Below are 13,607 nucleotides of genomic sequence, written 5' to 3' on the forward strand. Positions count from 1 at the left end.
ATACCAATGGGAGACATGGGAAAGCCAGAAGCCAAGAAAAACAAATGGACAAGGAATAGACTCTGGTCCCATCGTTTATATAGAGGCAAGATGAGATCTCCAAGAATAAGAGTTTTACTGTTGGAAGAAAGGGTATAAATCCCTGCATTCAAACTATTCATTCTTTATTTAGCCATGAAAGCTCAATGTAAGCTCACACTTCCCACAGGTTGGGCAGGTTTAAGGGTGTCCCCTTTTCCTGCCTAAGAAACAACCTCACCCTGCTCTGATCTCACACACTGGATGAGATGCTCCTCCTTGGAAGAGAACCTGTTTGCTCATCTGGAGGCCCCAGTGCCTGGTGTCACAGGAGAAGAGCAAGGAAGATGTGACCTCCTGAAAGACATGATTCCTCAAGTGCTCGAGAGAGGGCTAAGGCCTGGATTTAACACTGGAGCCATCTCTAGTTGCAATTTTCCAAAGAACTCCTGCATTAGTTACCCCAGTAGGGAAAAAAATAATCCACTGTTTTCTGCACCCACCAATTTCTACTTGGCCTAAGTGCATCTAGATTCTCTCTTCAGACTCCCAGATTTGTGCATTGGTCCCTCACTGTTCCCACCTTCAAACCACTGCCAAGTGGTCTAACCCCAGTTGGGCATTTTTAAGTTTGTATGGCTGGCCTTAAAATTGCTATAGTTGTAGATAACCTTGGACTTCTGATTTTATTGATGCCTTCCAAGTGCTAGGATCACAAGTTGGTTTTGTTCCTGTCCAGCTTATATGGTGCTGGAGAAATAATCCAGAGCTCTAAGCATGGTAGGCAAGTACTCTGTCACCTGAGTCACACACCCAACCCTCTCTTTTAGCTTATCCTTTGTCCTCAAGAAAGTGTTGTGGTTAATATTGGTTGATAACTTGATAGGACCTATAGTCAACTAGGAAATGATCCTCTGGGTATATCCTAGTAGGAATTATCTAGATTAGGTTTGCCTCTGGTCAAGGCTGTGGGGGCTTATCTAGATTAGGTTGAGATGGGGAAATGGCTAAATCTATGACTAAATAGAAGGGAGAAAGGTAGTTGGACATGACCATTCCATTGCTCTTTGCTTACTCACTATGATGCAGTGTACCCAGCTGCCTGAAGCCCCTTATATGACCCTACCACCACAGCAGCAAGTACCCCAATGAGTTCCTCCTTCCTCACATTGCTTCTTATATCAGGTATTTTGCACCAACAATGTGTAAAGTAACTAATTCAACATTTATGTGATGGGAGATGTCATTCTGTATATGTTTCTCATACTGGTTAATGAATAAAGCACTGTTGGCCAATAGGAAAGCAAGATAGGTGGGACTAGGACAAGGAGGAAGGAGGAAGTAGTAAGGGGTTAAGATGGAGTCTGGAGAGAGCAGAACCGCCAGCTGCCTCTCCCCGATAAGATAAGACCACGTGGAAATACATAGAAATGGGTTAATAATTAAGACAGAGCTAGCCAATAAGAAACTAGTACCTGGTCAACAGCATTATATCAAATACAGAGTCTCGGTGTGTTAATTGGGGCTGGCGCGGTGGTGGGACCAGACCAGCGGCAGGAGGAAAAACCTTACTCCTTACATTTATGTTGTTCAAGGGTGGGAGGGGAGTGATGCAACTGGAATAAGAGGGAGTACACAGGCTTATGACAGAGTCATGGAAATGTGGAATCTGGAAGACTAGGGGTTGTCAATGCCTACTCAAGAACAAGGGGTCCTTCACTGCCTTCCCAGCTCTGGAACAAGGACGCCCCTGGACATTAGATTCAGCTGATTTTGTTGTTGTTGTTGTTGTTCCCTTGGGGTCACACAGTATTATATCATCCTGACCCTAATGATGGGAGAGCTTTGGGTTTGCATGCCCATTCTTTCTACCTTGTAGCACCTAGAAGAGATTTGGAGAGGCCCTGGAACAACCTCCTTTGCTCAAGCAGTGAAGTTTCTCCCAACATCGCAGAGCAAAGCTGCAGATTTGGCCAATGCCTCACTCTGAATTGTTCTGGCCTCACATTCACCACCCTACTCACCTGTACAGGATGCAGCTTCTGAGTGTCTCCTATGCCTTCCACTGTTGTCACAGCAACATGATGCAAGGAGCAGATGGGGGCCAGGCAGGCATTGACAGAAAAATGACTAAAACCACAGATTAAGGTCATTTCTGAGCTCATAAGAGCAGTGCAGGACCTGATAGGACCTGGAGGCTTTCCACATCTCTTTGCTCTATGCTACATTCTTGTGTTGGCTATTGTTGTCATTGCTTCTCCATCTAAACCTTGAGACAGGAACAAAAGGCGCTCTATTCCAGCTGAGACTGCGCCTCACTGTTTCATGAAAACAGCCAACATCTGTTTCTAATGCCATCATATGCCAGCTTTCTGCTGGGGGCTTAGAGAGTAAGGGTGAATCAGATGAAGTCCCTACCCTGCAATAACTTGCAGTCAGCATGGGAGAATAGAAGTGGGTATGAAGATGCAATGTAGAAATCATTCCAGAGAGCACTCGGAAACCTGCATAGACATGAAAGGCCTAACTCAAACTTGGGGGATCAAGGAGCACTTCTTAGAGGAGATGCCGTTTCAGTCCAGTATTTCCAGGTGGAGTCCTGGATGAGAGAACATACAGGACAGGAAACAGTTTATAGCAAGATCAAGAAAGAAGTAGGCCTAGGCTATGAGTTTTCATATTGCTCAGCTTGCGGAATATCTGGCTCTTGGTGGCAAAGGAAACAGGGGAGGGAATCAGGGACATACCATGGAGAGTTGGAGAAGGACTTTTAAAATGGGACAGCATGTTTTCCTAGTCTGTAGAATGGACATTTTATCAGTAGTTCAGAGTTTGGTCCCCATTCATCAACCAGGAAAGATACCCCATAAGACATCATTTGACACTCCTTGTACATGACTGGAGTCTTCTCAGAAACACACATCCTCCACACTCACTCATAAGGTAACCCTACCTCCAACCCTCCCATGGGCCACCAGGCAACAGGCAAAGGATACACGATCTTGTTCTGGAGACGGTCATACTTGGAGATCATCACTGTGCATGCCCCACAGCCACCTTCTCCACAGCCAAGCTTGGTCCCACTCAGTCCCACTGAGCAGCCACTTGTTAAGGACCACAAATCCAGAGAAAGGACTGACAGACAGATGGGAATGTTGAGCAGAGTCTCACTAGCAGAATTTATACACAGCTCAAGCCCAGGAGGCAGCAGAGCCATGGCCTGTCACTCTATGATGAGGTGGGACTGTGCCCAACAGATGTAAGAACAGGTCACCTCCACTGCACGGGTGAGTTGGCGTCTACAAGTTCCAGGGTCAGGGTTCCCCCAAGGTCTGAGCAAGAAAATCATAAACCCTACCCCCGAAGACTGAGCATATGGTGTCTCTAAGTGAGCGGTGAAGTTCCTCCACCAAGCAATGATATGTTCTGGGACTTACCAAGTACTGGATTTTTTATTCAAATTTTCAAGCTGACAAAGCCCCAGAAACCAAAACCGAAGCTAGACTGAGCTTTTGAATCTCTCACAAAATATATACAAGTGAAAAATAATAGGTTCCCCCCCGCCAAGATAGGGTTTCAATGTATATCCCTGGGTTTCCTAGATCTTTCTCTGTATACCAGGCTGGCCTGGAACTCACAGAGATCCTTCTGTCTCTGCTTCCTGAGTGCTGGGATCAAAAGCATGTGCTCCCACCACCTGGCAAAATGAAGTGTTTTAAAAAATGGGAACGTATAATGGATTCAGCTCTTATATATACTGTGAAAAGATAATCTAACATAGATTATTACATTACATAACTAGTAGGCTATTCCAACCCCACAGCAGTCCTGTGTCCACCTTCCTTGAATCACACAGACCTCTGTGCTGAATTTCTGTCAGTCCCAAAGCCCTCACAGCTCTTCTGCAGATGGGAGACACAGATGACTATTAGCAACTGGCCATATCCTCCATATTCAATATAAAATTAACAAGGAACAATGGTATCACATCTTACACTTACACTCTTGATTTTAATGGGCCAGGCTTGGTCAACCCTCCCTAGGAAGCCCTTACCATGTGGGAGGAGTAGATGGGAGATGGCCTAAGGGGGAAGGCAAGGGGAGTCAGGAGGAAGGGTGGGAGGGAGAACTGTGGTTTTAATGCAAAATGAAATAAAAAATAAACTTAAAAATGCAAAATAAAAGTTCTTGATTTTTCAGAGCGATTTGCTTAGCAGGCAAGAGCTACTATTTCCCTGCAGATTAAAATGCAAAGCAAAACCAGGCTGAGGTCTAAGCTGTCTTCTTGTACATTACACTCTGCTGACTCAGAAATCTCCCAACTCCAGAGTTGTGTAATCTCTTCCTTTGCTACCTTTCTTTAAGCCAAAGAGGCTTCCTAAGACCTAAAGTTCTTTTGTTTGCTTGCTTGTTCTCATTAACTGAGGTTGTGTGATGCTATCTGTAGTTGATACATCTAGAAAACCTATGCATGAAGAAGGTGTCCATCTAGTCTTTATCTTCTAGCCTTGGCATCTTTGTAGAAAGCCCAGAGTTGAAACAAGGCTAGGGACATTTCTTCTGCTCTCACAAATTAACTACCAACCCAGACTGCAATAAGTAAATGGCCTTTATACTTTACATGGCAATTTCCATTTTAAATTTCATTTGAGTTTCACTCTTTAAATCAGCCCACTGTGATTAAGAGTTTCTGGGGTTCTGAGGCTTGTGAAACCAAAACTAAAAATAGTAGGGATCTAAACTTAGCTTTGTTTTCAGAACACTGAAATTCATCTCAACAACCTGCTGGTGGAGTTGAAGGGAGATATCGTCCCCTTTGCCAACCCACTGAACCTCTGCCACAGAAGAGCCACCAGGGTAGTCTTCTGAGCCCTCAAATACACCACACCAAGTCCTCTGCCATGCTGCCTGATAGGGAAGGGATGAGGCCATAATTCCGGGCTCACTTCTGTGAGTGCTGAGCAAATGGTTCACTCAAAGCCATACCTCTGAAAGGAGAGGAGTACACATAGACAAATGTCAAAAGGAGCCTAGTCCTGACAACAGCACCTGGAGGGTTTCCAGCCTGGATGAGAAGCAAAGCACGTGGCTCTAGGCTTCCATCCAGAATCTGCCAGAACTTGCCCAGACTGTACTCAGTGAAAGAAGACTACTTAATCAGTGCCCGCCTCACTTCCTCTCAGAAGGGAAATAATGTTACACTTCATAGAATTTCTGTGGAGATTATATGGGATCAGCTATACAACCTACTTTGAACTTTGTCTATACATAGTGATTGTTCATTAAATATCAGCACCTATATTTTAAGTCATTTTCAATCCAGGGTCCCAGAATACTTCAATAACCTGAAAGAATGAAATGTGTAAGGGACCCTACAGAAGCCTTCCCCACAATGGATGAAGAGCAGAAATCCAGGACTCTTTCTGGGGCAGTGGGGGAGGAGGGCATCAAACATACCTTTCCCAAGGGTCACAAATCAGATAACCTGCACATTAGATAGTTACAATTCATAACCATAGCAAAATTGAAGTTATGAAGTAGTGATAAAAATAATTTTATGGTTGGGGTAACCACAGCATTAGAGGGTCACAGCATTAGGAAGGTCTAAGGAGTCTCCTGCCCTTGGTGTCTCTAAAGCCTGCCCATTAAACAGTTGGTACCTTACACAGTTTCTGCTACATCCTTTCCCAGCATTCAACCCTTGTCTGGGAATACTCAGTAACATAGAACTTATCTATAGCATGTGGAAGGCCCTAGGTTTGATGCCCAATAAAGCAAGAAAAAGAAATAGAAACCCTTTCCCTGGTCTCTCTGGGCCTCTATATAGCTAGAGAGGGTCCTGGATAGTCTTCTATATGTTAAGCAAATATCAACTAATGAAGATCCCACCATTGCCAAGGAGAGAATGACCATGAAACTCACAGGGGCCTTATAGGATTGGCCTTATAGGGCACAGGGTCAAACTCTGGAATTACTAAACTCTTCACTGAAGAACTCAGAAAGGATGCCATTAATAGCCATCTCATTTGAGAACTAAGAGTTTATGATGTAGGGAGGCAAGGATTATCCAAGATCTCCCAGCTATTGAGTACCACAGCTATCCAGACTCCTTCAGAGCCACCCTCTGGTCAGTGGGAAATAATGTAAGCTTCAGAAAACAGTCCCATCATCCCCTCCTCCTCACTCCCATTGCAGAGTCAGGATACACTTTCTTCTCAGGTAGACCAGAAGAGTTGTTTCTGGATCTGCATTTTTCTCTACCACCTACCAAGAAAAAGAAAGGAAACATGTCAAAGAGCCGCCTAGCCATTCTTTTGCAGTTGACTTCCTCCCTTTGGTATCTCATACCTCCATTTGGAAAGCTATTGGGCACATACAGAACAGACCATGGCAATCAAGGTATTTTCTCAACAATCCCATAAAGTCAAACACATGAGCTGTAAGACATGACCATGATCATGCCTTCAAGCCCTAGAATTCCACCTGGACACACCACAGAACAATCAGTTCTATGCTGGCAAGAGCATGGCAGTCTCCTAAATTTCCACCTGGACTGTGGTTAACATTCCTCAAACAGCTGTGTCTGGGGAATCCCAGGTTCTCTTGGCCAGCATTGCCTGACTTAGCTCTCTGCTGACCGCAGCCATTCTTTCCCCTCTGCAAATCAAATGTATGATGCTGTACTTCTTAATAAATTTGCTTAGTGTGAGTCATCAGCTTGCGCAAGACCTCCTAGGCCCAACTATTGCTTTTGTCCTCTTTATTTCTTGTTCTCTTTATTTTTTATCCTGGTCCTCCCACTCAATCCATCACCATTCACTTATCCTGGAAGTTCAGGACAGCATAGGACACAGAGTGGTCTGCCATACCACAACTAAAGGGAGGCCTGATGCAGTATTGCTAACTAAAAATGTTTAAACTCCTGTATAAGCTTAGAAGGAGGTGGGAGTATTGGTTTGCATTCCCAGTATTTAATCAGGCCAAGAATTTTGTTAGCAGTGAACATACTACAGACCATCTATAATGTAGACAGGGTTGGTTTGAGTGTATTTAAGTCAGTCTCAGAAGGATTGACTAGAGGAAGTCATGGGCCCTCTATTAGAGGTTTTCTTTATACAATGGACCTGTAATGTTGGAGGCTAAGAGAAAGCAGAGGGTCTGAGAAATGCACATCACTTGCATTATGGGATGTGTGAGCAAATGGTCCCTGCAGTGGTCCCTCAAGAACCCTTGAAGCCATCAGAAGAGTTAGCTCTGAACAGTTGAAAGGCCACCTTAAAAAAGAGCCAATTAAGTAAAATCTTTCTTTCTATCTCATGATATCATTCTAAGTTGGGATTGATTGGAGAAACTTCACCAGAAAATAAAATTGTGTGTGTACATATGCATGTTGTGTAATGTGTGGTGTATATGTATGCAGTTCATGTGTGTGAGTGTGTGGGTGCATATACACACAGAGAGATCACAGTAGGACATAAGATGCCTCCCTATACCTCTCTTGGTCTTACTGTCTAGGTCTCCCACTGAACTGGAAGCTCACCATAAAGGCTAGACTTGACTGGTCCATGAGCTCTTGGGATCTGCTTGTCTCCAATGCTCAGTGCAAGCATGTACAACCATCTATGGCTATTGTTATGGAAGCTGGGGATTTATGGGACTTGGGTTCTGGTGCTTGCAGAGCCAGTGTTCTTACTGAGCCATAGCCCCAGCCCCAATAATGGTATTTTTGGATTGATTCCAAATAATACACTTCTGAAACTTGCAGAATTTCCCCTTCTCTGACGTGTAAAGGAAAATGGGGGATACAAAGTAGAATTCTTAGACAAATATTCTACATTTTCTCTCATTTGGGAACCCATAGATTTGATAAATCTTGATAGTAGAAGTGAAACTATGTAGGGAGAAACAGAAACTAACAGGAGGGAGTAGGGGAGGAAGCAGAGGGGGTATATGAGTAATACGATCAAAATACAGTACATATTTGTATAAATTGTTTAATTTAAAATTAATGGTTTTTAATTAGCTTTCTTTTATGATAACACCCTTGGAGTTCAGCTTGCTCAATATTCTGGTTACTGAGTCCACATAAGGCGAAGTTCCTTTTCTTGGAGAAGAAATCATGAATGCAATCATTTATCACCCTTCTGGTGGGCATCGGTGACCTTGAACATGTTACCTCTCCCCAAGTTGCTCCTTCCTCCTCTATAGTAAGTCACTATAGTCCTCCCACCTAAACACACACACCTGCTGTGACCACCTATAAATTCAAGGTAAGTTCCTTTAGCATTTCTCAAGACCCTTTTAAATATGTCCTCAGTCTTCAGTTTTAGCTGTCCTGCCTCCTAGTTCCCTGGCACCTGATCTGATTGGATTAACAATCCACCTCATATCTCCTAGCTCCATGCTTGGGGCATGTCTCCCTCTTTCTCACACATTTTGACTTATTGGAGCATCCTATGCTCCCCTGTTCAAGGCTTTCTACATCACCACAGCTGTAGGCCTACCCTCCCTTGAAGATCTACAAAGAACAGCCATGCTACTTTTGAGGTGTGGCTCAGAGCTTGCCACAGTGTGCCCCATGGAACACTCTTTCAACGGAAAGCCCGAGGGAAAAAAGACTTGGCAGGTGTCACACAGATTGAATCTGAAGGGTTCCCTACCGGGTCATGTTTGGAACACTTGTTACCCAGATGGTGGGACAGAGCTGGGGTAACTGGTGAAAGTAGGTCATTTGGGGGGGGGGGCTTTGAAAGTCACACCCAGCCTTTGGCTCTTCTTTTTCTTTGACTCCTTGCCTGCCATGCTGTTGATCACTGTCCTCCACACTCTCATTGCCAATATACTGTTCAAGTGTATTTGTGGACTAAGTCCTTTGAAATCATGAGGCAAAACAAATCCTTCCTTCCTCCTTCCTTAAATTGATTCTGCCAGAAATTGTGGTGATAGTAATACAAAAGTAACTTACACTGTGGGGAAGCAGGTTTATAAAAATTTTGGTTGATAAGCCAGCAACATGGCTCAGGTCATAAAGGTGCTTACTACCAAGCTTGATACCAAGCTTGATAACTGAGCTGAGTTTCATTCATATCCTCTCTCTTTCTCTCTCCTCTCTCTCTCTCTGTCACACACACACACACACACACACACACAGAGAGAGAGAGAGAGAGAATAAATGCATAAAATGTAGTAATTTAGAAAACTTATAGAAAAAATTGAGTGAGCCAATTTCTCTGAGAATTTGAACTTTAAAAGAAACGCTGATTGCTGAATGTGGTAGCAGGGACAGCCTGGTCTGAATAGTGAGTTCCAGGACAGCCGGACTACATAAGTGAGACCATGTCTCAAAAAAAAAAATGAAGGGAGGGAGGGAAGAAGCAAGGGAGATAGAAAGGGAGAAAAATCTTAAAGGATGATAGGACACTACATATAATGAAATCCATAACTTTAAAATGATAATCAGTGAAAATCAAATAGATGGGAGGGAAGACCAATTCCCTCTAACACTGATAAATATGACTGATCACCTAGTAACTGGCACAGTAATTGATCCAGTTAATAAACAATGGCACTGATCAGTACATGGATGTTTGATGAATAAGATAGTTACATAGGTATATGACCTCAGAGTACCTGCTCATAAATTATTAATTATGAAGGAAAGAGTTGCCTTTGGGGGAAGAGAATTAATGGACACCGCCTTAGCCTAGAGTTGAAAGTTCAGGTCACTAATGGCAATCTGATATGATATACTCCTTGATAGAATATGCCACAGAAAAAGACATGTTACTTCCTGGGTAGTTCTGCCCAAACATTAGACTGGGAACCAAATTATAAGACAGCATGAGGAAAACTCAGAAATTTTGTCTCCCTAAGGAATAATTAACCATTCTCTTCAGAAATGCCAGTGTCACTAAAGACTAAGAAAACACAGGAGCTACTGCAAGTTAAACCAGATGAGATGAAAAAGCCACGGAGTCCATGGTCTAACCCTGCTGGTGAATGATGAATGACATTAATGGGAAAGTATAATAAATTTGCATGAGACACGGTGATTTTATATCAAAGCTGTATTTTCTGAATTTCATAAATGGACTGACAATCTCTAAGAATGTCTTATTCCTAGGATAAAAAAAATGAAGAGACATGAAGCCTGAAACTCTCAATTGTCCAGTAGAACATATGCTTCCCATATTTATACATATTTATTACATCTATAAAACTATTTGTATGCTTGCATACAAATTTTCATCTGTACTTGTACATATGTATAATCAATATATTTATCCTGGAAGAAACAGATAGAGGGGGGCAGGCAAGATGGCTCAGAGGTAAAGGCACTTGCCACAAAGCTTGACAGCTTGAGTTTAATCACAGTGACCCACAGAGTGAAAGAAGGAACTGGCTCCTACATGTTGTCCTCTGTCTGCCTGCTCCCAGATAAGAATGAGCCACCATCTTTCTACAGCTTCTTTGGTAATGTCTTTGCACAATATCTATGGCCCAATGCCCCAAGCATCTTGAAAAAGGAAATTAATCCAAACTTACTCAATCTACCTCTGCTCACCCAGCCCCCCCCCCACTTGCCTTGCTTATTACTAGTGCTTTTGTCCTTATTCTTGGCTTCTTCATCCTTCCAGCAGTTTCCCAAGAGCCCACATCTTTTTAAATGACAAACATGGCTGACTATTCATCATGAGCATCTGACAGGACCAGAAACTTCCAGAGATAGAAGAGTCTGATATGATGCTACTCTTTAAGAATCTAAAAATCACTCCTCCATGGTGCAAGTAAAATACAAGGAGAAGCAATTTCAGCCCAACCAGTTTACTTCAAAAACACTCCTCTCTAGACACAGAGGCTGACAGCAAGCCACCCCTTCAGAAGAGATGTGGGTCACATACAAATCAATAGCTTAATATATAATAAAACCTTAGAGTAAGACATGGCCTTGAGAGTCCTTAGATTCTGCTACTAACTCACTGGAAAACACATTTATGAAGGCCCCAAGGGAGATGCCTTTGTGTGCACAGTATTTCTGGAAAGTCAATTTAATGGCTGTTTCTTATACCTAGATAATATTACTGCTGAATAAAAAAGTAGTTTCAAATATGGGATTCAAGAGCCTTCATTTGACCTAGCTTTTGCCTTAGTGCCAGCTGCTCAACTCAAAAGCAGAAGCATCTCAGAGAGGATCCTGGACCGGAGGACCCAGAGATGGGAGCACTCAACCTGAATCCAAGAGACTTGACAGTACTGGTATTGAAATGGCTCCTAAGGTTTCCATGCTAGTTACCCAAACATATCCTGGCAGGGTAAGTCCTTAGGAATTCTCTGAAGCACATGTCCATTCCTTCAAATTCCCTCAGAAGTTACTCAGTCTCTCCACCCAACACAAAAGTAGACACAAAACAAAACAAGTAAAATCCTTCTTCCGGGATCCTTTGGTCCACTCATTGTTTATACTGTCATGCAGCCAGTTACTGTGGGGCATGATGGGTCCCCTCCTACAATCTTATTTATTCTCCAGTGGGGAAATAAACAGAAGCAGAGACAATACACCTATCGCCCCTTTCTCCCCTCCAGCACAGCACAGAAGTATCAAAAATCCCCAGGCTCTCAGGGATTTGTGGTCCCCATGCCACTTTTCTTCCATCTTCAAGCACCAGTGACATTTAAGGGGTTTGCAATATTTATTTAAAGAATTGAGAAATGGTGAAAGGAAATTCCTTTATGAAAATAATAATAATAATAATGGCTTGCCACAAGGTGTCAGTATGTGTCCCCACACAGTAAATCAGCTCTAGCTGTTAAATTATAATACGGGATACACCAGAATCGATGGCTCTTTGTGCTTTATGTCCTGGCATTAGCATGAAAACACATTCCTGCTACTGTTTGCAGTAAACAGAGCCTTCAAAGCACTAGGCTGGGTTTACTTAAACACGGAAATAGAGGGGTGTTGATGATGCCCCACCTCACCTAGTCTGCTTCCTGCCTCTGAGTCAATATGTCCACTTCTCTCCTCCCTCTCCTTCTCTCCTTTGCCTTCTGAGTGTCTTGCCTGTTTTCTTCTTGCTCTAAAGTTACCAAACTACAGCAATACTTTTTAAGGGATAAAATGAGACCAGCGGGACCAGGTAAGAGAGATGACACACTTCCCTTCCCAGACAGCAGGAACTCCAAACCAAAAAGCAACTCCTGCTTACCTTTTTGCCATTCACAAAGAAAACCAACTCATCTGCTGTCATTTTGGCTGGCGGAGTCACTGAGCTCCTAGGAAGTACTTGCAGATATCACTGCCCTGCAACTTGAAAGATACGCCTCCCAGCAAAAATGAAACAAAGTCGGCCAATGGGAAAGAACCAGCCCCAGGCATGAAGAGTTCTTGGCAATGGTCACAGGTTTACATAATCCAGGAAGGACCAAACACGCAGCAAATCATACTCTCTACTCCTATGTCAAAGTACACAGAGGAAAAGTGTGTGCATAAATTAGTGAGGACTGCGTCTTGACACCGAATGACTGTGAATTCTGGGCATCTGCCCTTGTGGAACCTGCTTCGTCCTCCTCCTATTTGCCATACCAGGAAGAGGGGGAATGAGCCGTTTGTCAGCTACTGCCAATGGAGCTGATTCACTCTCTTCCCTCTTCCTGTCTACACTTGTTATTTCTCCAGTCTGGCTTACACTACGCAGACTCAGAACTGGCATGCTTAACTCATTCTCTCATGGCCTGGTGAACAACGTAGGTCACAGTCATGGAACTTAATGTCCAGACTCTAGCCCTGACCTTTGACTACAGCCAGTCACTTATTGCCAGCAGAACTCAGCTGTTTCTCATCCAAGTACTAACCAGGCCCATGGGAGAAAGGGAGGGAGGGAGGAAGGGAAAAAGGGAGGGAGAGAGGGAGGGGGAGGGAACTGGGATCAATACGTAAAATAAGAAAAAATAATGCGCACGCACACACACACATACACACACAAAGAACTCAGTTATTTCATCCTGGAAAGGGGACATAAAAATATCAAAGTCAGAATGTTGAGAGACAAATGGTCTTTTGGATGTGCTTTAGAAACTTGCAAAAAAAAAAAAAAAAAAAGTTAACACTGTTGCTAAATCATCCTCATCATAGCAATAATCCTGAAACAGAAGCTGTCAAATGAACACAGGAACTCACAAAAATAAATAAATAAGTAAATATTTCAAACACAAATAAATAAAAATGCTTATATAATATAATCACAGTCTATTAATATAGCTTACCCCACCCACCATCAAGTACCACTAACTCCTGGTGTAAGGGTCTATGCTATGTACCCAGGCAACACCAATGGGCTCTCTCTGCCCCACCCCAACTCCACTGCTCCATTCATTTCCCCCCCCCCATCTCCACATCAACAGCCACCCTGTCCTTCCCCAGCCCTGCAGTCACTCAGCCAGCCCACAAGAGGACACATTCCGTGCTCCTGGAAGAGCACAGTAAAGCAAGAAAAGCGCATGAGTCCGGTGTCCTGGCACAGCAGCATCTTCGAGAAACAATACTATTGAGACAGACACACCATCGACATGATGCCTCTTGGCCTGGACAG

At 43.4% G+C, this 13,607-nt stretch overlaps 1 protein-coding gene across 1 annotated transcript in view; it reads right to left on the reverse strand.

The window, feature by feature from the left end:
- Positions 1-12,437, reverse strand: part of Xdh (xanthine dehydrogenase) — a 61,794-nt gene extending 49,357 nt beyond the window's left edge. Inside the window, exons 1-4 of the mRNA XM_051181842.1 lie at positions 12,225-12,437; positions 6,225-6,282; positions 3,015-3,111; positions 2,043-2,148 (exon numbers count right to left, since the gene is read on the reverse strand). Of these exons, the coding sequence (XP_051037799.1) occupies positions 2,043-2,148; positions 3,015-3,111; positions 6,225-6,282; positions 12,225-12,266 (303 nt within the window). The 5' untranslated portion in view covers positions 12,267-12,437. The remainder of the gene's footprint in view (positions 1-2,042; positions 2,149-3,014; positions 3,112-6,224; positions 6,283-12,224) is intronic.
- Between the last annotated feature and the right edge of the window lie 1,170 nt (positions 12,438-13,607).

Source organism: Phodopus roborovskii, unplaced genomic scaffold (genome assembly GCF_943737965.1).
Source record: "Phodopus roborovskii unplaced genomic scaffold, PHOROB, whole genome shotgun sequence".
In the NCBI taxonomy this organism is placed as follows: domain Eukaryota; kingdom Metazoa; phylum Chordata; class Mammalia; order Rodentia; family Cricetidae; genus Phodopus; species Phodopus roborovskii.